General features: G+C 39.0%; 1 protein-coding gene across 2 annotated transcripts in view; it reads left to right on the top strand.

The window, feature by feature from the left end:
• The window catches only part of PRKDC (protein kinase, DNA-activated, catalytic subunit), a 282,873-nt gene that overhangs the window by 75,771 nt on the left and 192,947 nt on the right, over positions 1-14,155 (top strand). For both annotated transcript variants that reach the window (XM_066379091.1, XM_066379092.1), the window contains exons 23-26: positions 2,554-2,647; positions 3,636-3,799; positions 4,484-4,636; positions 11,647-11,754. In XM_066379091.1, the coding sequence (XP_066235188.1) occupies positions 2,554-2,647; positions 3,636-3,799; positions 4,484-4,636; positions 11,647-11,754 (519 nt within the window). The remainder of the gene's footprint in view (positions 1-2,553; positions 2,648-3,635; positions 3,800-4,483; positions 4,637-11,646; positions 11,755-14,155) is intronic.

Here is a 14,155-nt window from a genome sequence, read left to right on the forward strand (position 1 = left end):
CTACTTTTACTTGTTGACATTTGCACTATGGTGTATTGATGGTTAACACTGTTGGTTGCTTCACACTTTGTTAAATCTTGACCCTTGAGCACACATCTTTTTAATATTCCATGTGATGGAACAGGGAATTTGTATAAAGCAGTCTGTTGCTTAGTGAAATATAACAGTTGTTTTCAGGAAAAGCACTTAACTTTTGTGATCTTTCTTTGAGCTTTGAACTAATGTAGCTTCTTTTATTCAAGAACACCATATTTACTTGAAAGAATAAAAGATAGACAAACTGGCTATTCAGTATTTGGTGTTCAATTTTTTTTTTTTTTTACAAGGACAGAGAGAGAATCAGAGAGAGGGATACATAGGGCCAGACAGACAGGCACCAGAGAGAGATGAGAAGCATCAATCATCAGTTTTTTGTTGTGACAACTTAGTTGTTTATTGATTGCTTTCTCATATGTGCCTTGACCATGGGGCTACAGCAGACTGAGTAACCCGTTGCTCAAGCAAGCGACCTCGGGTCCAAGCTGGTGAGCTTTTTGCTCAAGCCAGATGAGCCCGCGCTCAAGCTGGCGACCTCGGAGTCTTGAACCTGGGTCCTTCCGCATCCTAGTCCGATGCTGTATCCACTGCGCCACCGCCTGGTCAGGCTGGTGTTCAATTTTTAATAAAATAAACAGAGTAAGCCTTTTACTTCAGAGAAATCATCTGAGAGTATTGGTTGGCCATTGTTAAATTTAAGCAGTTATTCAAAAGTTAAAACTTTGGAAAACTTGTAACCACCACCAGGAGCTTGACAGCCCTTCAATACTTTTTTTCTTTCTTTTTCTTAGCACGCAACAGAGACAGGCAGAAAGGGAGAGAAATGAGAAGCATCAACTCTTAGTTGCAGCACTCTTTAGTTGTTCATTGATTGCTTCTCATACATGCCTTGACCAGGGTAGGGACTAAAACTGAGCCAATGACCCCTTACTCAAGCCAGCAACCTTGGGCTCAGCCAGCGACCTTTGACCCTGAGCCAGTAAATACAGGATAATGTCAGTGATACCATGCTGAAGCCTACGAACCCGTGCTCAAGCTGGTGACCCTGCACTCAAGCTAGATGAGCCCATGCTCAGGCTGGTGATCTCAGGGTTTCAAAAGTGGTACCTCAGCATCCCAGGTTTATACTCTATCCACTACGCCACCACTGGTGAGGCAGCTCCTCAGTCCTTAAAAGATTTTTCTGATGATGATAGTGATATTGCCAAATGTGATTTCTTTGCATAGATAATGAAGCATGTCAATATTTGGTAGATATGAGGAATACAGTGAAACAGTGACTTCAGATGAACAGTATATTATGGTAATAAATCATTTGAGTAAAAAAATTCACTCAACATCCAAGATAAACCAATGGATTTTAATGTAATAGAGTATATAGTTTATTGATAAAATTTCATATTTCTTTATTTATTTTTATTTTCCAAGTGAGAGGAGGGGTGATACAGAGACAGTCTTCTGCATGCGCCCCTACCTGGATTCACCTGGCAACCCACATCTGGGACCAATGCTCTGCCCGTTTGGGACCATGCTCACAACTGAGCCATTTTTAGCACCTGAGGCAGAGGATCTATGGAGCCATCCTCATTGCCCAGGGCCAATTTCTCGAACCAATTGAGCCATGGCTGCAGGAGGGGATGAGAGAGAGAGAGTAGGGGGATAAAGAGGAGTATAGAAGCAGATAGTCTCTTCTCCTCTGTGTCTCGACTGGAAATCAAGCCTCAGACATCCACATGCCAGGCTGATGCTTTACCATTGAGCCAATTGGCCTGGGCCTCAGATTTCTTATTGTAACTAATCTTTAAGACACTACCACTTATTTAGTGTTTGTGTATATCAAAATACTCCTCCCTCCTTCTGTAGCTTCTAACTATAGCCCTAACAATATCATAAGAGCTGTATTCTCGTGAGCTAGACAATAGTCATTTGCACAAATGTGAAACAGTGCCACTTTTCTAAGGTTTTTTGTTTGTTTAATTGGAAAATACAGGGTGAGGTAACAGTAGGTTTACAGTTGTCCATATGGAGAATAATACAATAATTAGTAAGTAATAATATACATATAAACTGTTTCACATACTTGCAAGTGGAAATCTACTTCACCCCACCCTATATACTTATTTTCCAAAATTATGTCATTTGTTAATGTGTAGTGCGTTTAGGTTTTTTTTTATATAAGATATTTTAATTTATAAGTTTTAACTTCCATATGTTAAAAATTAATAATTACGACCAATGTTAAAGCTCTTTGGTGAATCCTTTGTATCTTGTAAGGGTGTGAAAGGTTCTGCTAAAACTTTGGAATCACTGGCCTAAGAAATGGACCTCCAATTTGCAAAATTGGAAGAGATGTGACTTCTTTTCATGAATTTGCAATAAAATGAACAGCAGTGCTGTTTAGAATATAACGCACAATTGGGAGGCATTAACAATAATTTTCTCTCCTCTCATGATTCTGCTTAATTTTTAACTCAGGTATCATCACATGAAATACAATTTTTTTTTTTTATATTGCAGAATGAAGAAGCACTGTCCTTAGAAGAAATAAGGATTAGAGTAGTACAAATGCTTGGTACTCTAGGAGGACAAGTAAGCAAAAATCTTATAACAGGTAAATAAACTTTTAAAAAAAATAATTGACCTCCGTGGGTATACTGCCAGGGAAAATGGTTTAGTTTGATTTGTTAAGCATATTTTTCATCTTGAAACAGAATCTGATCTGACATACTTTTCTATATTAAACACTCGTCAGGAATTCAAAGTCACATTTTATAAACCGGATATTCCTTTTTTCCCCCCATTGGTTTTGAGAGAGAGTAAGGGGGATGGGGGAGAGAATGGAAGGGGAAGGGTGAGAAAGAGAAGCATCAACTTGTTGTTGCACTTAGTTGTGTACCCATTGATTGCTTCTCATAAGTGTCCAGACCAGGACTTGAACCGGTGAACTCAAGCTCAAGTTGTCACCTTCAGGATCAAGCGGGTTACCCTGCGTAAACCAGCAACACCAGGATCAAACCCGTGACCTTAGTTCTCCGGGATGATGCTTTGTCTACTGTGCCACCAGCCAGGGCCCTGACATTCTTAATGTTTATATATTTTTAGTGTTTTTAAATGAGTATTAACATTTTTATTTAGTCAAAATTATTTTTATTTGTACTTTTGAAATTTCATATTAAATATACTGGTGATGTTTGACTCTTTGGGAAGTTACACCTTTATTGGGGAAATAAGTGTTAAAAAAGAGATTTTTAATAAGAACATTGTTTATCATTTTTTTCCACAGACAACCTTAAGCCTCTGCTGAAGTTGAAACTATAATATCCCAGACAGTTAGACTTATTTAAAAATAATATTATTTTAAATTAAATTCAGAATTAGTATATTAGTGATTTCTAATGTTATACTTAAATGTATGAAGTAAGACAAAAAAGGAATGCTGAATAAAGTGCTTACCTTTTTTTTAAGGATTATTTTTATTTGAAAATAAAGTGCTTAACTAAAAAGTATGACAGAATACTCTGGTTTCACTAATGAATTGTAGAGCAATTGGTATTAGAATGATATTGAATGAAAAAATTACTCTTAATCTTTTTTAACAGTTGCATCCTCAGATGAAATGATGAAGAAATATGTCGCATGGGATAGAGAAAAAAGACTCAGTTTTGCAGTACCATTTATTGAGATGAAGCCTGTAATTTACCTGGATATATTCTTGCCTCGAGTTACAGAACTAGCTCTTTCAGCTAGTGACAGACAAACTAAAGTACTTTTATTTTTCATTTTACTTATTATTTAGAGTATTGTTTTTAAGACATATATTTGTTAGAAAATAGATAATAGATATATTTCAGCCATTCTAATTTTATTAGTTTTCTATTTTCTGTAATATAGTAGTTAGAAAACTACTTAATTATCAGAGAATAGTTGTCATTGATAAATGAAAGTTTAACATGAATCATTTTAATAGATAATAACCTAGCAAACATTAATATGGCAAATCTTTATATTAGAAAATGCAGTATGGAGGTAATTTAAAAGTGATTTTTCAGGCTGTGCTCCATTATCTTCTCAACCTAGAATTAGAAACATAAACTTTCAAGTTTTTTTTTATTTGTAAATTTTCCAAATGCTTCATATATTTATTAAAATAATAATTGAAAATGTGCTAAAAAACTAAGCAAAATTCTGCACTATGGCAGTATTGAAATATATTTCTTATGAGTATATTAGTGTCAGTGTCTACAGCTTTTAAATTTTTATTGTTAACTCTTGGTTAAAGATCAGAGTGAACAGAAAAGCATTAATTTTATACAATAAAAAGTGCTGCTTCCGGTTACTTTATGTTTGTGTATGGGAGCTTTTTTTTAAAGGTCTGTAAACTGAGTATCATTTAAAAATATTCTTGTTAGCATAAAAACAAACTTTTTAAACTCCTGGCCTATTTTAGGTTGCAGCTTGTGAACTTTTACATAGCCTGGTTATGTTTATGTTGGGCAAAGCTGCTCAAATGCCTGAAAGTGATCGGGGCTCCCCACCCATGTATCAACTCTATAAGAGAACTTTTCCTGTGCTACTTCGACTTGCATGTGATATAGATCAGGTAAGTGATTGATTTTGAATCTGAAACAGTTGCAAAAAATTTTTTAAAGTTCTGTTTAGTTCAGTGGTCATTAAATATTGCTTTATATTAGAGTCACATGGGAATATTAAAAACAAAAACAAAACAAAAACACACACTGCTGCCTGGCTGCTATCCCCAGACTCTCTGATTTAATCCTTCAAGAATATGACCTAGGGATCATGACTTTTAAAAGTGTCCTCGTAGCCCTGGCCGGTTGGCTCAGCGGTAGAGCGTTGGCCTGGCGTGCAGGAGTCCCGGGTTCGATTCCCAGCCAGGGCACACAGGAGAAGCGCCCATCTACTTCTCCACCCCTCCCCCTCTCCTTCCTCTCTGTCTCTCTCTTCCCCTCCCACAGCCGAGGCTCCATTGGAGCAAAGATGGCCCGGGCGCTGGGGATGGCTCTGTGGCCTCTGCCTCAGGCGCTAGAATGGCTCTGGATGCAACAGGGTGACGCCCCAGAGGGGCAGAACATTGCCCCCTGGTGGGCATGCCGGGTGGATCCCGGTCGGGCACATGCGGGAGTCTGTCTGACTGCCTCCCCGTTTCCAGCTTTGGAAAAAAAATAAATAAATAAAAGTGTCCTCGTAATTTTTTTATTTTTTTTATTTATTCATTTTAGAGAGGAGAGAAAGAGACAGGGAGAGAGAGAGAGAGAGAGGCGAGACAGAGAGAAAGAAGGGGGGAAGGAGCTGGAAGCATCAACTCCCATATGTGCCTTGACCAGGCAAGCCCAGGGTTTCGAACCGGCGACCTCAGCATTTCCAGGTCGACGCTTTATCCACTGCGCCACCACAGGTTAGGCTGTCCTCGTAATTTTTGAATGTGCCACAAAGTTTAGGAATTATTGTTCCTTTTTAGGGTGATTATGAGTCTAGGCACATAAAGTTGCATTAACTATCGCCCCTCACATGTAGGAACTCACTCAATAGCCATGAGAGAGATTGGACATGTTGGCAAATGACTTGTTACTGATGACTTTATGGACAAATTATTACTGCTATTATGAAGCAGAAAATAATGGAGTTCATTTTATAGAGCTCTCATAACCCTGATATCAGGGTGCACACATAAAAAAAAAAATGAAGTGAAAAAAACCCCACATTTTTACAAACATGCATCTGTATAGTGTTTTATTTGTGAAAAGAAGAATCAAAGCACTCAAATATTTCTTTTGTTTACAAAACTTGATTTGGATGGATTTTGTTCTTGTTACATTAACAGCAGCAAAAAAAATCTGTCATTTCATAAAGTTTGCTTAGGAAGAGAGATTTTCCTACAAGATATTGAAGACAGATCTATAGAAAAACTATGTTAATTTTAAAACTACTGAATGGCAAAATAACCACAATATTAACATATACATGATGTGGGAAAATTTTTTTGCTACATTCTACTGAAGATATAAATTCTAAAAATGGGCAAATGCATAAAGAATAAAAATTGACAATAAGTATATATAGCTAATGAACTATTTAAAAATATTCAAAATTTTCAGTAAAAAAAATGAAATTAAGATGATATGTTTGTAGCTTTTGTCAAATACTTTCAAAATTGACAGTGTTGGTATTGCCAAGCATGTAAGGAAAGGGCCCTGTGAGTTCTGGCTGGTTAGAGTGTGGATTCAATACACAGGCTCTCTGCAGGCAGAGCAAAAGGCCTGGTGTCCTACAGCCCTAGTTCAGTGGTTTCATTACTGGTGATGTACTCAAAGTGGTGTGTATAAGACTTATCACTGTGATTTCTTTGTATTAGTAACACATTAGAAGTACCTGCTATTTATTTATTTATTTATTTGTATTTTTCTGAAGCTGGAAACAGGGAGAGACAGACAGACTCCCGCATGCGCCCGACCGGGATCCACCCGGCACGCCCACCAGGGGCGACGCTCTGCCCACCAGGGGGCGATGCTCTGCCCATCCTGGGCGTCACCATGTTGTGACCAGAGCCACTCTAGCGCCTGGGGCAGAGGCCACAGAGCCATCCCCAGTGCCTGGGCCATCTTTGCTCCAATGGAGCCTTGGCTGCGGGAGGGGAAGAGAGAGACAGAGAGGAAGGCGTGGCGGAGAGGTGGAGAAGCAAATGGGCGCTTCTCCTATGTGCCCTGGCCCTGAATCGAACCCGGGTCCTCCGCACGCTAGGCGAGGCTCTACCGCTGAGCCAACCGGCCAGAGCCAGTACCTGCAATTTAATAGCAGGATTTGGGTGATCAGATCGTGGTATATCTACATATGAGATACTGGGCAGCTAATAAAAATATTGATACAGCTTATAAGGAAAATATTCAAAATTGAGCAGAACAGTGGTTATAAAATACATTTATTTTTACACACGTATATATATAAATGTATGCATCTATTTAAGTGTATAAATATTTTGAAAATTAACAGCAATTTTGACTGTCAACAGTGGTTACTTGGAGTAGGATTATAGATGGATGGTTTTCTACATTTTCTACAATTCCTATAAGGGATGTGTGTATGTGTGCATGGGTGTGCTTTATGTATGTAGACACATATATATTTTATATATACAATAGTACTAAGAATAAAGCTTTATACTTTTTTTGAAGAAAAGTGATTGGATAGCCAGCAGTCGCCGCTGTTGTGGCCATCCATGCACATGCAGGTTCCCATTGGATGTGGGCAGACAGTAAAGAAACAGTGGAGCCAAAAAATGGTGGTTCCTTCCTTTATTAAAGTCTTGCACCTGGCAGGCGAGCAAACACACACACAGGGCTCACAAAGCCACTGCCATTATCCGGTTCTACAACCAGGAGAATCTTCTCTGATTCCTCCTAGATTCAAAGGCCTCACCAGTCCCAAAGCCCCCTCACCTCTGCCATCATGGTGGCCATCTGCCATGGCTTCTTATTCTGCAAAACTGGCTTCTCACTCTCTTTCCCTGCCATCTTGGCTTCTCTCTACTCAGCCTTCTGCCTTCTTTCCTTTTAAAACTTTTCTGGCTCCAAAACCTCTCCTTCAGCACATATTAGCATAACAGTGGCCCTTCCCAAGCAGGAAGGTAATTAGCAATTTCACAGATCATATACCTGGTGCAGCCCAGTGCCATTTTTATTTTTTTTAATTTACAGAGACAGAGAGTTAGAGGGACAGAAAGGGACAGACAGACAGGAATGGAGAGAGATGAGAAGCATAAATCATTAGTTTTTTGTTGCGACACCTTAGTTATTCATTGATTGCTTTCTCATACGTGCCTTGTCTGCTACAGCAGACCGAGTAACCCCTTGCTCGAGCCAGCGACCTTGGGTCCAAGCTGGTGAGCTCTGCTCAAACCTTATGAGCCCGTGTTCAAGCTGGCAACCTTGGGGTCTCGAACCTGGGTCCTCTGCATCCCAGTCCGCTGCTCTATCCACTGTTGCACCGCCTGGTCAGGCCCAGTGCCATTTTTAAAAAGTAAAAGTGAGCAAACTCAAAAAATACAAATTTTACAAACTCATTTGCCTAACAGTGATGCTCTAAGACCAGTTAAACATTTCAAAGTAAAAGACAAGACTTTTCTTTATTTTTGTTTAATTCCAAAAATTGCTTCAAAGGAATTTTTTTAGAAAGGTTTTTTTTTTTTTTTTAGAGAGAAAGAGAGAGAGAGACAGGAACAGACAGAAAGGGAAAGAGATGAGAAGCATCAATTCACAATTGCGCACTTTAGTTATTCATTGATTGCTTCTCATATGTGCCCTGAAGGGGTGCTCCAACCGAGCCAGGGACCCTTTGCTCAAGCCAGCGACTTTTGGGTTCAAGCCAGTGACCATGGGGTTATGTCTATGATCCCACACTCAAGCTGGCTACCCTGACCTTAATATGGACAGTCTGTGCTCAAGCTACAACCTCGGGTTTCAAACCTGGTTTCTCAGCATCCCAGGCCAATTCTCTGTCCACTGTGCCACCGCCTGGTCTTACCAAAAGATATTGTTTTTATAGGAAAATTATTCTGGTGCAAGAGACCTCAGTGTTGTTTGGTCTGAGTCCTGAGGCATTTTACCTAGTTTTTGAGGTGGTGATGTTTGTACCAAGGTGCTTCATTCTTTAACTTGGTATATCTTGGGAAATAAAACTCTTCTGGATTTCTCAGTGCTCAGTAGGAGCCCTAGTCTTATGAGCACAGAAATGTGTAAGGTATTGTTAAGCCTAATCCGGAGGGACTCAAAACAGTGAAGACACAAACAAAATCCGTCAATTCCACACCAGAGCTTTGTTGTCTAGCTTGGCCAAGCAGCGGCAGCTCCAACAGAAATCTGAGGGAGAGCGCGCTGGCCATTTGTTCTACTTAGTTTTTATAGTTTTTCAAGCGGACGTATAGAAGCAAAAATTGCAATTAGGTGCCCTTTACCACTATTGGTTATAGTCATATGCCCTTTAAAATGATAGGACCATGTTCAATTTACAAACCATACATCATTTTGGAGAAAACAAAATTTGCACATCAACACAATGATAGAAAGATGTCTCTTTACATATTAAGAGACATTCCTATATTTTCTAATGTTTACTCACCATCTCTTTATCCAGAGTCACACACATTAACTATATGCATTTATATGGGAGAGGTAGTTTCTGGGGACAAATGCCCGCAAATGGCTCATTACTGTAAGAAAAGGTTTATTTTGGCTTTTCTCTCCCTGCACCTGGCTAGCCACTCACCCCTTTCCCCGCAGGTGTGGTAGAATGTCAGGGAATCCATGTTTCCCTTCCCTTTGCATTTACAATACAATGCCAAGGGCCATCCTGGTTTTATGCCACTCACACAGTACAGAGAGTATTCACAAAATTTCTCTGTACACCTTAACCCAAATTAATAAAATGTTCTTTAAGCCTCTTAAAATATTAATATCGATTTTGTAGCTTTTGGTACTTTACAACCCCTGCGGGTGAGGTGGCGCAGTGGCTCCTCAGGGCTCCTCAGTATAAAGATAGGGAATGTTTCCTTTCACTTTTGTCAGAAACATTTCATTCTTTATATATATATATGGAGATTGAACCTGTAACCATGTGTTTATGTAAGGGCTCTGATCCAAAAGGTGAATATAACTTCCATATTTTAAGATGACCACATGGTCATTCCAGACTAGGCCACTAGGTTAAACTCTCAACTTCCAGAAGGATGAGCACTGTTCCCCTGGTGTCGCAAACCAGCGTGGCAAATAATTTTTCAGGTCTCAGGTGAGAACAGTGGAGGATTAGGAAATAAACACAGAAAGAAAAAGGATGGAATCGGGAGGTCATATGGTAGCTTTTGGCCTACTAAAAGTGCCTGCACTCCCAAAAGCTTTATTTTTATAGTGTAAAGCAAAGTCATTTGCAAATCAAAGAGATCTCTGATACGAAGTCAGCAAACCAATAATTCTCCCCAGTGCAGAAATACCCACCATATGTAACATCTTAACTTCACAAAACAAAGGGTAAAAGAAAACTGCCTCCAGTCTCTTCAAGGGACAGGAGGGATTGGACCAGTGGAAACACAACTAACACGATTGTAGGTGTGGAGAAAAGCATAGCCTTTAGCAGCTTAATCAAACAATCAGATTTGTGGGGAAGAGCTTATTTTTTTTTGGCTTAAGTCTTAAACTGCAAGGACTTTTGTCAATCCACAGTCTCCCACACCCTAGGTATTTAACTTTAGAAGAGAAGAGCCCTGGCCTGGAAGACACTCTGGATTGGAAAAGAGAACCACAGGGTCCTCTAGCCCTGGGAGAAACTATTTAGGGTGAGAATTTAGGATTCTTTCCATCTCATCTCCGAAGAGTAAAGATTTTTCTTCTTTATTTTTGCATCAGTCTTCTCCAGTGATACATATTTTGAATGCTGGCTTTCTTTTACAATAAGTATGTGAATCAGACTGTAGGGAACCATGCAGTCATTATATGCTTTTTAGTTAAATGATAATGTCTCTGATCCATAATACTGCAAGTGCACGTTCAGGATCAAATTAATAAAGATGAATATTAAAAAAACAGCAATAGGCTGACCAGGTGGTGGCGCAGTGAATAGAGCATTGGACTGGGATGCAGAAGACGTAGGTTTGAAACCCCGAGGTCGCCGGCTTGAGCGGGGGGGGGGGGGGGGGGGGTGTCACTGACTTGAGCATGGGATTATAGACATGACCCCATGGTTGCTGGCTTGACCCCAAAGGTCGCTGGCTTAAAGCCCAAGGTCGCTTGCTTGAGCCCAAGGTAGCTGGCTTGAGCAAGGTTGTCACTCGCTCTGCTGTAGCCCCCCAGTCAAGGCACATATGAGAAAGCAATCATTGAACAACTAAGGTGCTGCAACTAAGAGTTGATGCTTCTCATCTCTCTCTACCTTCCTATCTTTCTTTCCCTCTCACTGTCTTTAAAATCAGCAATATTTACCCTTAAATTGACCTCTTAATTAGAGTAACAATGAGTTTTAGTGAATGTATTTTTCTTTGCTGGACTTTTTTGGAAGGCGAAAATAGAAAGAACCTGTTCATTATAGAGTTTAACTAGTAAAACCATGGTAATACTGCTTAATTTGACTTTGCCATTTAAATGGACTCTTTTCTAATGTAAAATTACTTTTTTTTGAAGGCCTTGAAATGTCAATTTATTTCCACTTTAGGTTTAGAGGTTGACCATAGACCAAGAACACTGGCGTAGGAAGAAAACAACATTGATCTACCACAAGAGTTGTGTTTGGCCCAAGTACCTCAGTGTCAGTTTTCTGAGTCAGAAAATATGACCAAAACCCACTCATGACTACTGCCAAATTGCTAGTGTTCTTAAGGCCTGTTGGAACTCAAAGATTGCAATTACTGATAGATACTAGAGACCAGGATCCAATGTAGGATAAGTAGCAGCCTTTGGGGAAAATTCCTCTTTTATTTCCTGGAATTTTGAACAGCCTTTAGAAAATAATTTGGGAAAACAGTGAATACCTTTGCATAATTTTGTGTTGACATCTAATTGTTATAAAATTACTTTACATGAAGAAAATAAATTGGTATTTTTTCTTCAGGTGACAAGACAAATATATGAACCACTAGTTATGCAGCTGATTCACTGGTTCACTAACAATAAGAAATTTGAAAGTCAGGATACTGTCGCCTTACTGGAAACAATATTGGTGAGTAATAATGGTTAATTCTTTTCCTGCTATTTTCATTGACTAGTATATTTGATGTATATTTAGTTCTTTAAGTTACCTAATAAGATATCAAATTACAGGTAGATCATACTGTCTTTTTCTTTTGTTTTAGAGAATTGGTGAAATGGTATTTTATAATCAGGATGCCATATTTATTTGCTTGAGTGGTACTTTTTCTTTTATTTACTGAAAGGAGAGGAGGTAGAGACAGACTCCCGCATGTGCCCCTACTGGGATCCACCCAGCAAACCCACTTGGGGGCGATGCTCTTCCCATCTGGGGCATTACTTGGTTGCTTGGCCGAGCTCTTCTTAGTGCCTGAGGTGGAGGCCATGGAGCCATCCTCAGCATCCAGTGTCAACTCACTCTTATTAAGCCATGGCTGCAGGAGGGGAAGAGAGAGAGAAAGAGAAAGGGAGAGAGAGAAGCTAGAGGGAGAGGAGTGGAGAAGCAGATGGTTGCTTCTCCTGTATGCCCTGATTGGGAATCAAACCCAGGAGATTCACACGCTGGGCCTGTGCTCTTCCACTGAGCCAATCGGCCAGGGCCTTAAGTGATATTTTTAAATATCTGCAAGCAAATATTCACAGTTTAATTGGTTTTCTGATTTTTGAGAGAATAGTTACAAATTTGACAAACTTCATCTATATTAAGGTGGTGGTGCAGGGTTGAGCAGGGAAGGAATAAATAAGAATGTTTTTTATCAGAATTGCAATACCCTTTTTTTAAAAAAATACTTATAGTACAATAATTAAATGGAGAATAAAAGGGTTTTTTTTTATTTTGTTTTATTTTTTACATAGAGAGTCACAACGAGAGATAAACAGGGACAGACAGACAGGAACGGAGAGATGAAAAGCATCAATCATTAGTTTTTCGTTGCGTGTTGCAACACCTTAGCTGTTCATTGATTGCTTTCTCATATGTGCCTTGACCGTGGGCCTTCAGCAGACTGAGTAACCCCTTGCTTGAGCCAGCGACGTTGGGCTCAAGCCAGTGAGCTTTTGCTCCAACCAGACGAGCCTGTGCTCAAGTTGGAGACCTTGGGGTCTCGAACCTGGGTCTTTCGCATCCCAATCCGACACTCTATCTACTGTGCCACTGCCTGGTCAGGCAAAAGAAGTTTTTTATGCTTAGCCAGTTTTCTCCTGCATTCAGATTCAGCAACTAAAGGACCCTAGAAACCATTTACATAATATTATGATGAGACTGTAGAGGGAGAATCATTAGGATTTGGTCACAGGTTCTCACTAAAGGCAGAAAAATGAGGTCATCTAAAACCTTAGTATCTTTTGACATTTTATTATAATTTTCTGAACTGGTGTAAATAACTTTACATTTGATTCATTAAATGTCATCTTATTTGATTTTTTTCTATTATTTTAGCCTATAAGTATTGTTTGGCCATATATTGACTTTGGAATCAAAAGCCCCAGTTAAACTGAGTTTGTCCAAACAAAGTCCTTTAATTGCTTGTTTTTAGAGTTTGATTCCAATTTGAATCTATGTGTTTAAAATTTGTTTTGCATTTTTAAATTTTGAATTTAAATTTAATGGCGTGACATTGGTCAATGACAGTACAGTGTTCAGGTGAACATCTCTGTAGCATTTGTACTGTAGATTACATTGTGTGCCCATCACCTAAAGTTAAATCATTTTCTGTCACTGTATATTTGTCTCTCTTTATTCCTCTCCGTCCCACTCCCTACCCCTGTCAGTCACTTCACTTTTATCTATGTCCATGAGTTTCAGTTTTATATTCTACCTATGTGGGATGGATATATATATATATATATATATATATATATATATATATATATGGAATTTGACAAGGGCATCCAGACAGGAAATAAAGTCATTGGGTGCTTGGTGTATTTGTGACGAATTAGGTCTGGTTTGAGTTTTGCTTGCCTGGGAGCATTATGTGAAGTGGGGCTGGGAAGGTAAGGTATGTTGGGGCCAACTAGCAGAACATTGTGGGTAGAGTGACCATATATTCCAGTTTGCCTTGGGCAGTCCTGATTTTGCTTGTTGTGTATCTAATTATTAATAGAATTCTTTTCACTCTCATAGTGACCCAGATTGGATGGGGAGTTACTGAACATTTTTATTTGGATAGTGGCATAATTATATTTATGGTTTATATCTCTGTAGTATCTACCATTGAATCTTGCCTATAATAAAGACTTTTTTTTAAGTTTAAAGCAGCTTTATTCATAATAAGATACAAACTGAAAATAATAGGATAATGTATATATAAACTGTGCTATATTCATTCTACACTGCAATATTTAAAAAGTGAACTAGTGACACATGTAACACCTGTATGAATCTCATAAAAATTGTTCAGTAGAGAAGTTGGACACAAAAGAGTAGGTAC

The sequence above is a fragment of the Saccopteryx leptura genome, chromosome 3 (assembly GCF_036850995.1).
Source record: "Saccopteryx leptura isolate mSacLep1 chromosome 3, mSacLep1_pri_phased_curated, whole genome shotgun sequence".
Taxonomy (NCBI): domain Eukaryota; kingdom Metazoa; phylum Chordata; class Mammalia; order Chiroptera; family Emballonuridae; genus Saccopteryx; species Saccopteryx leptura.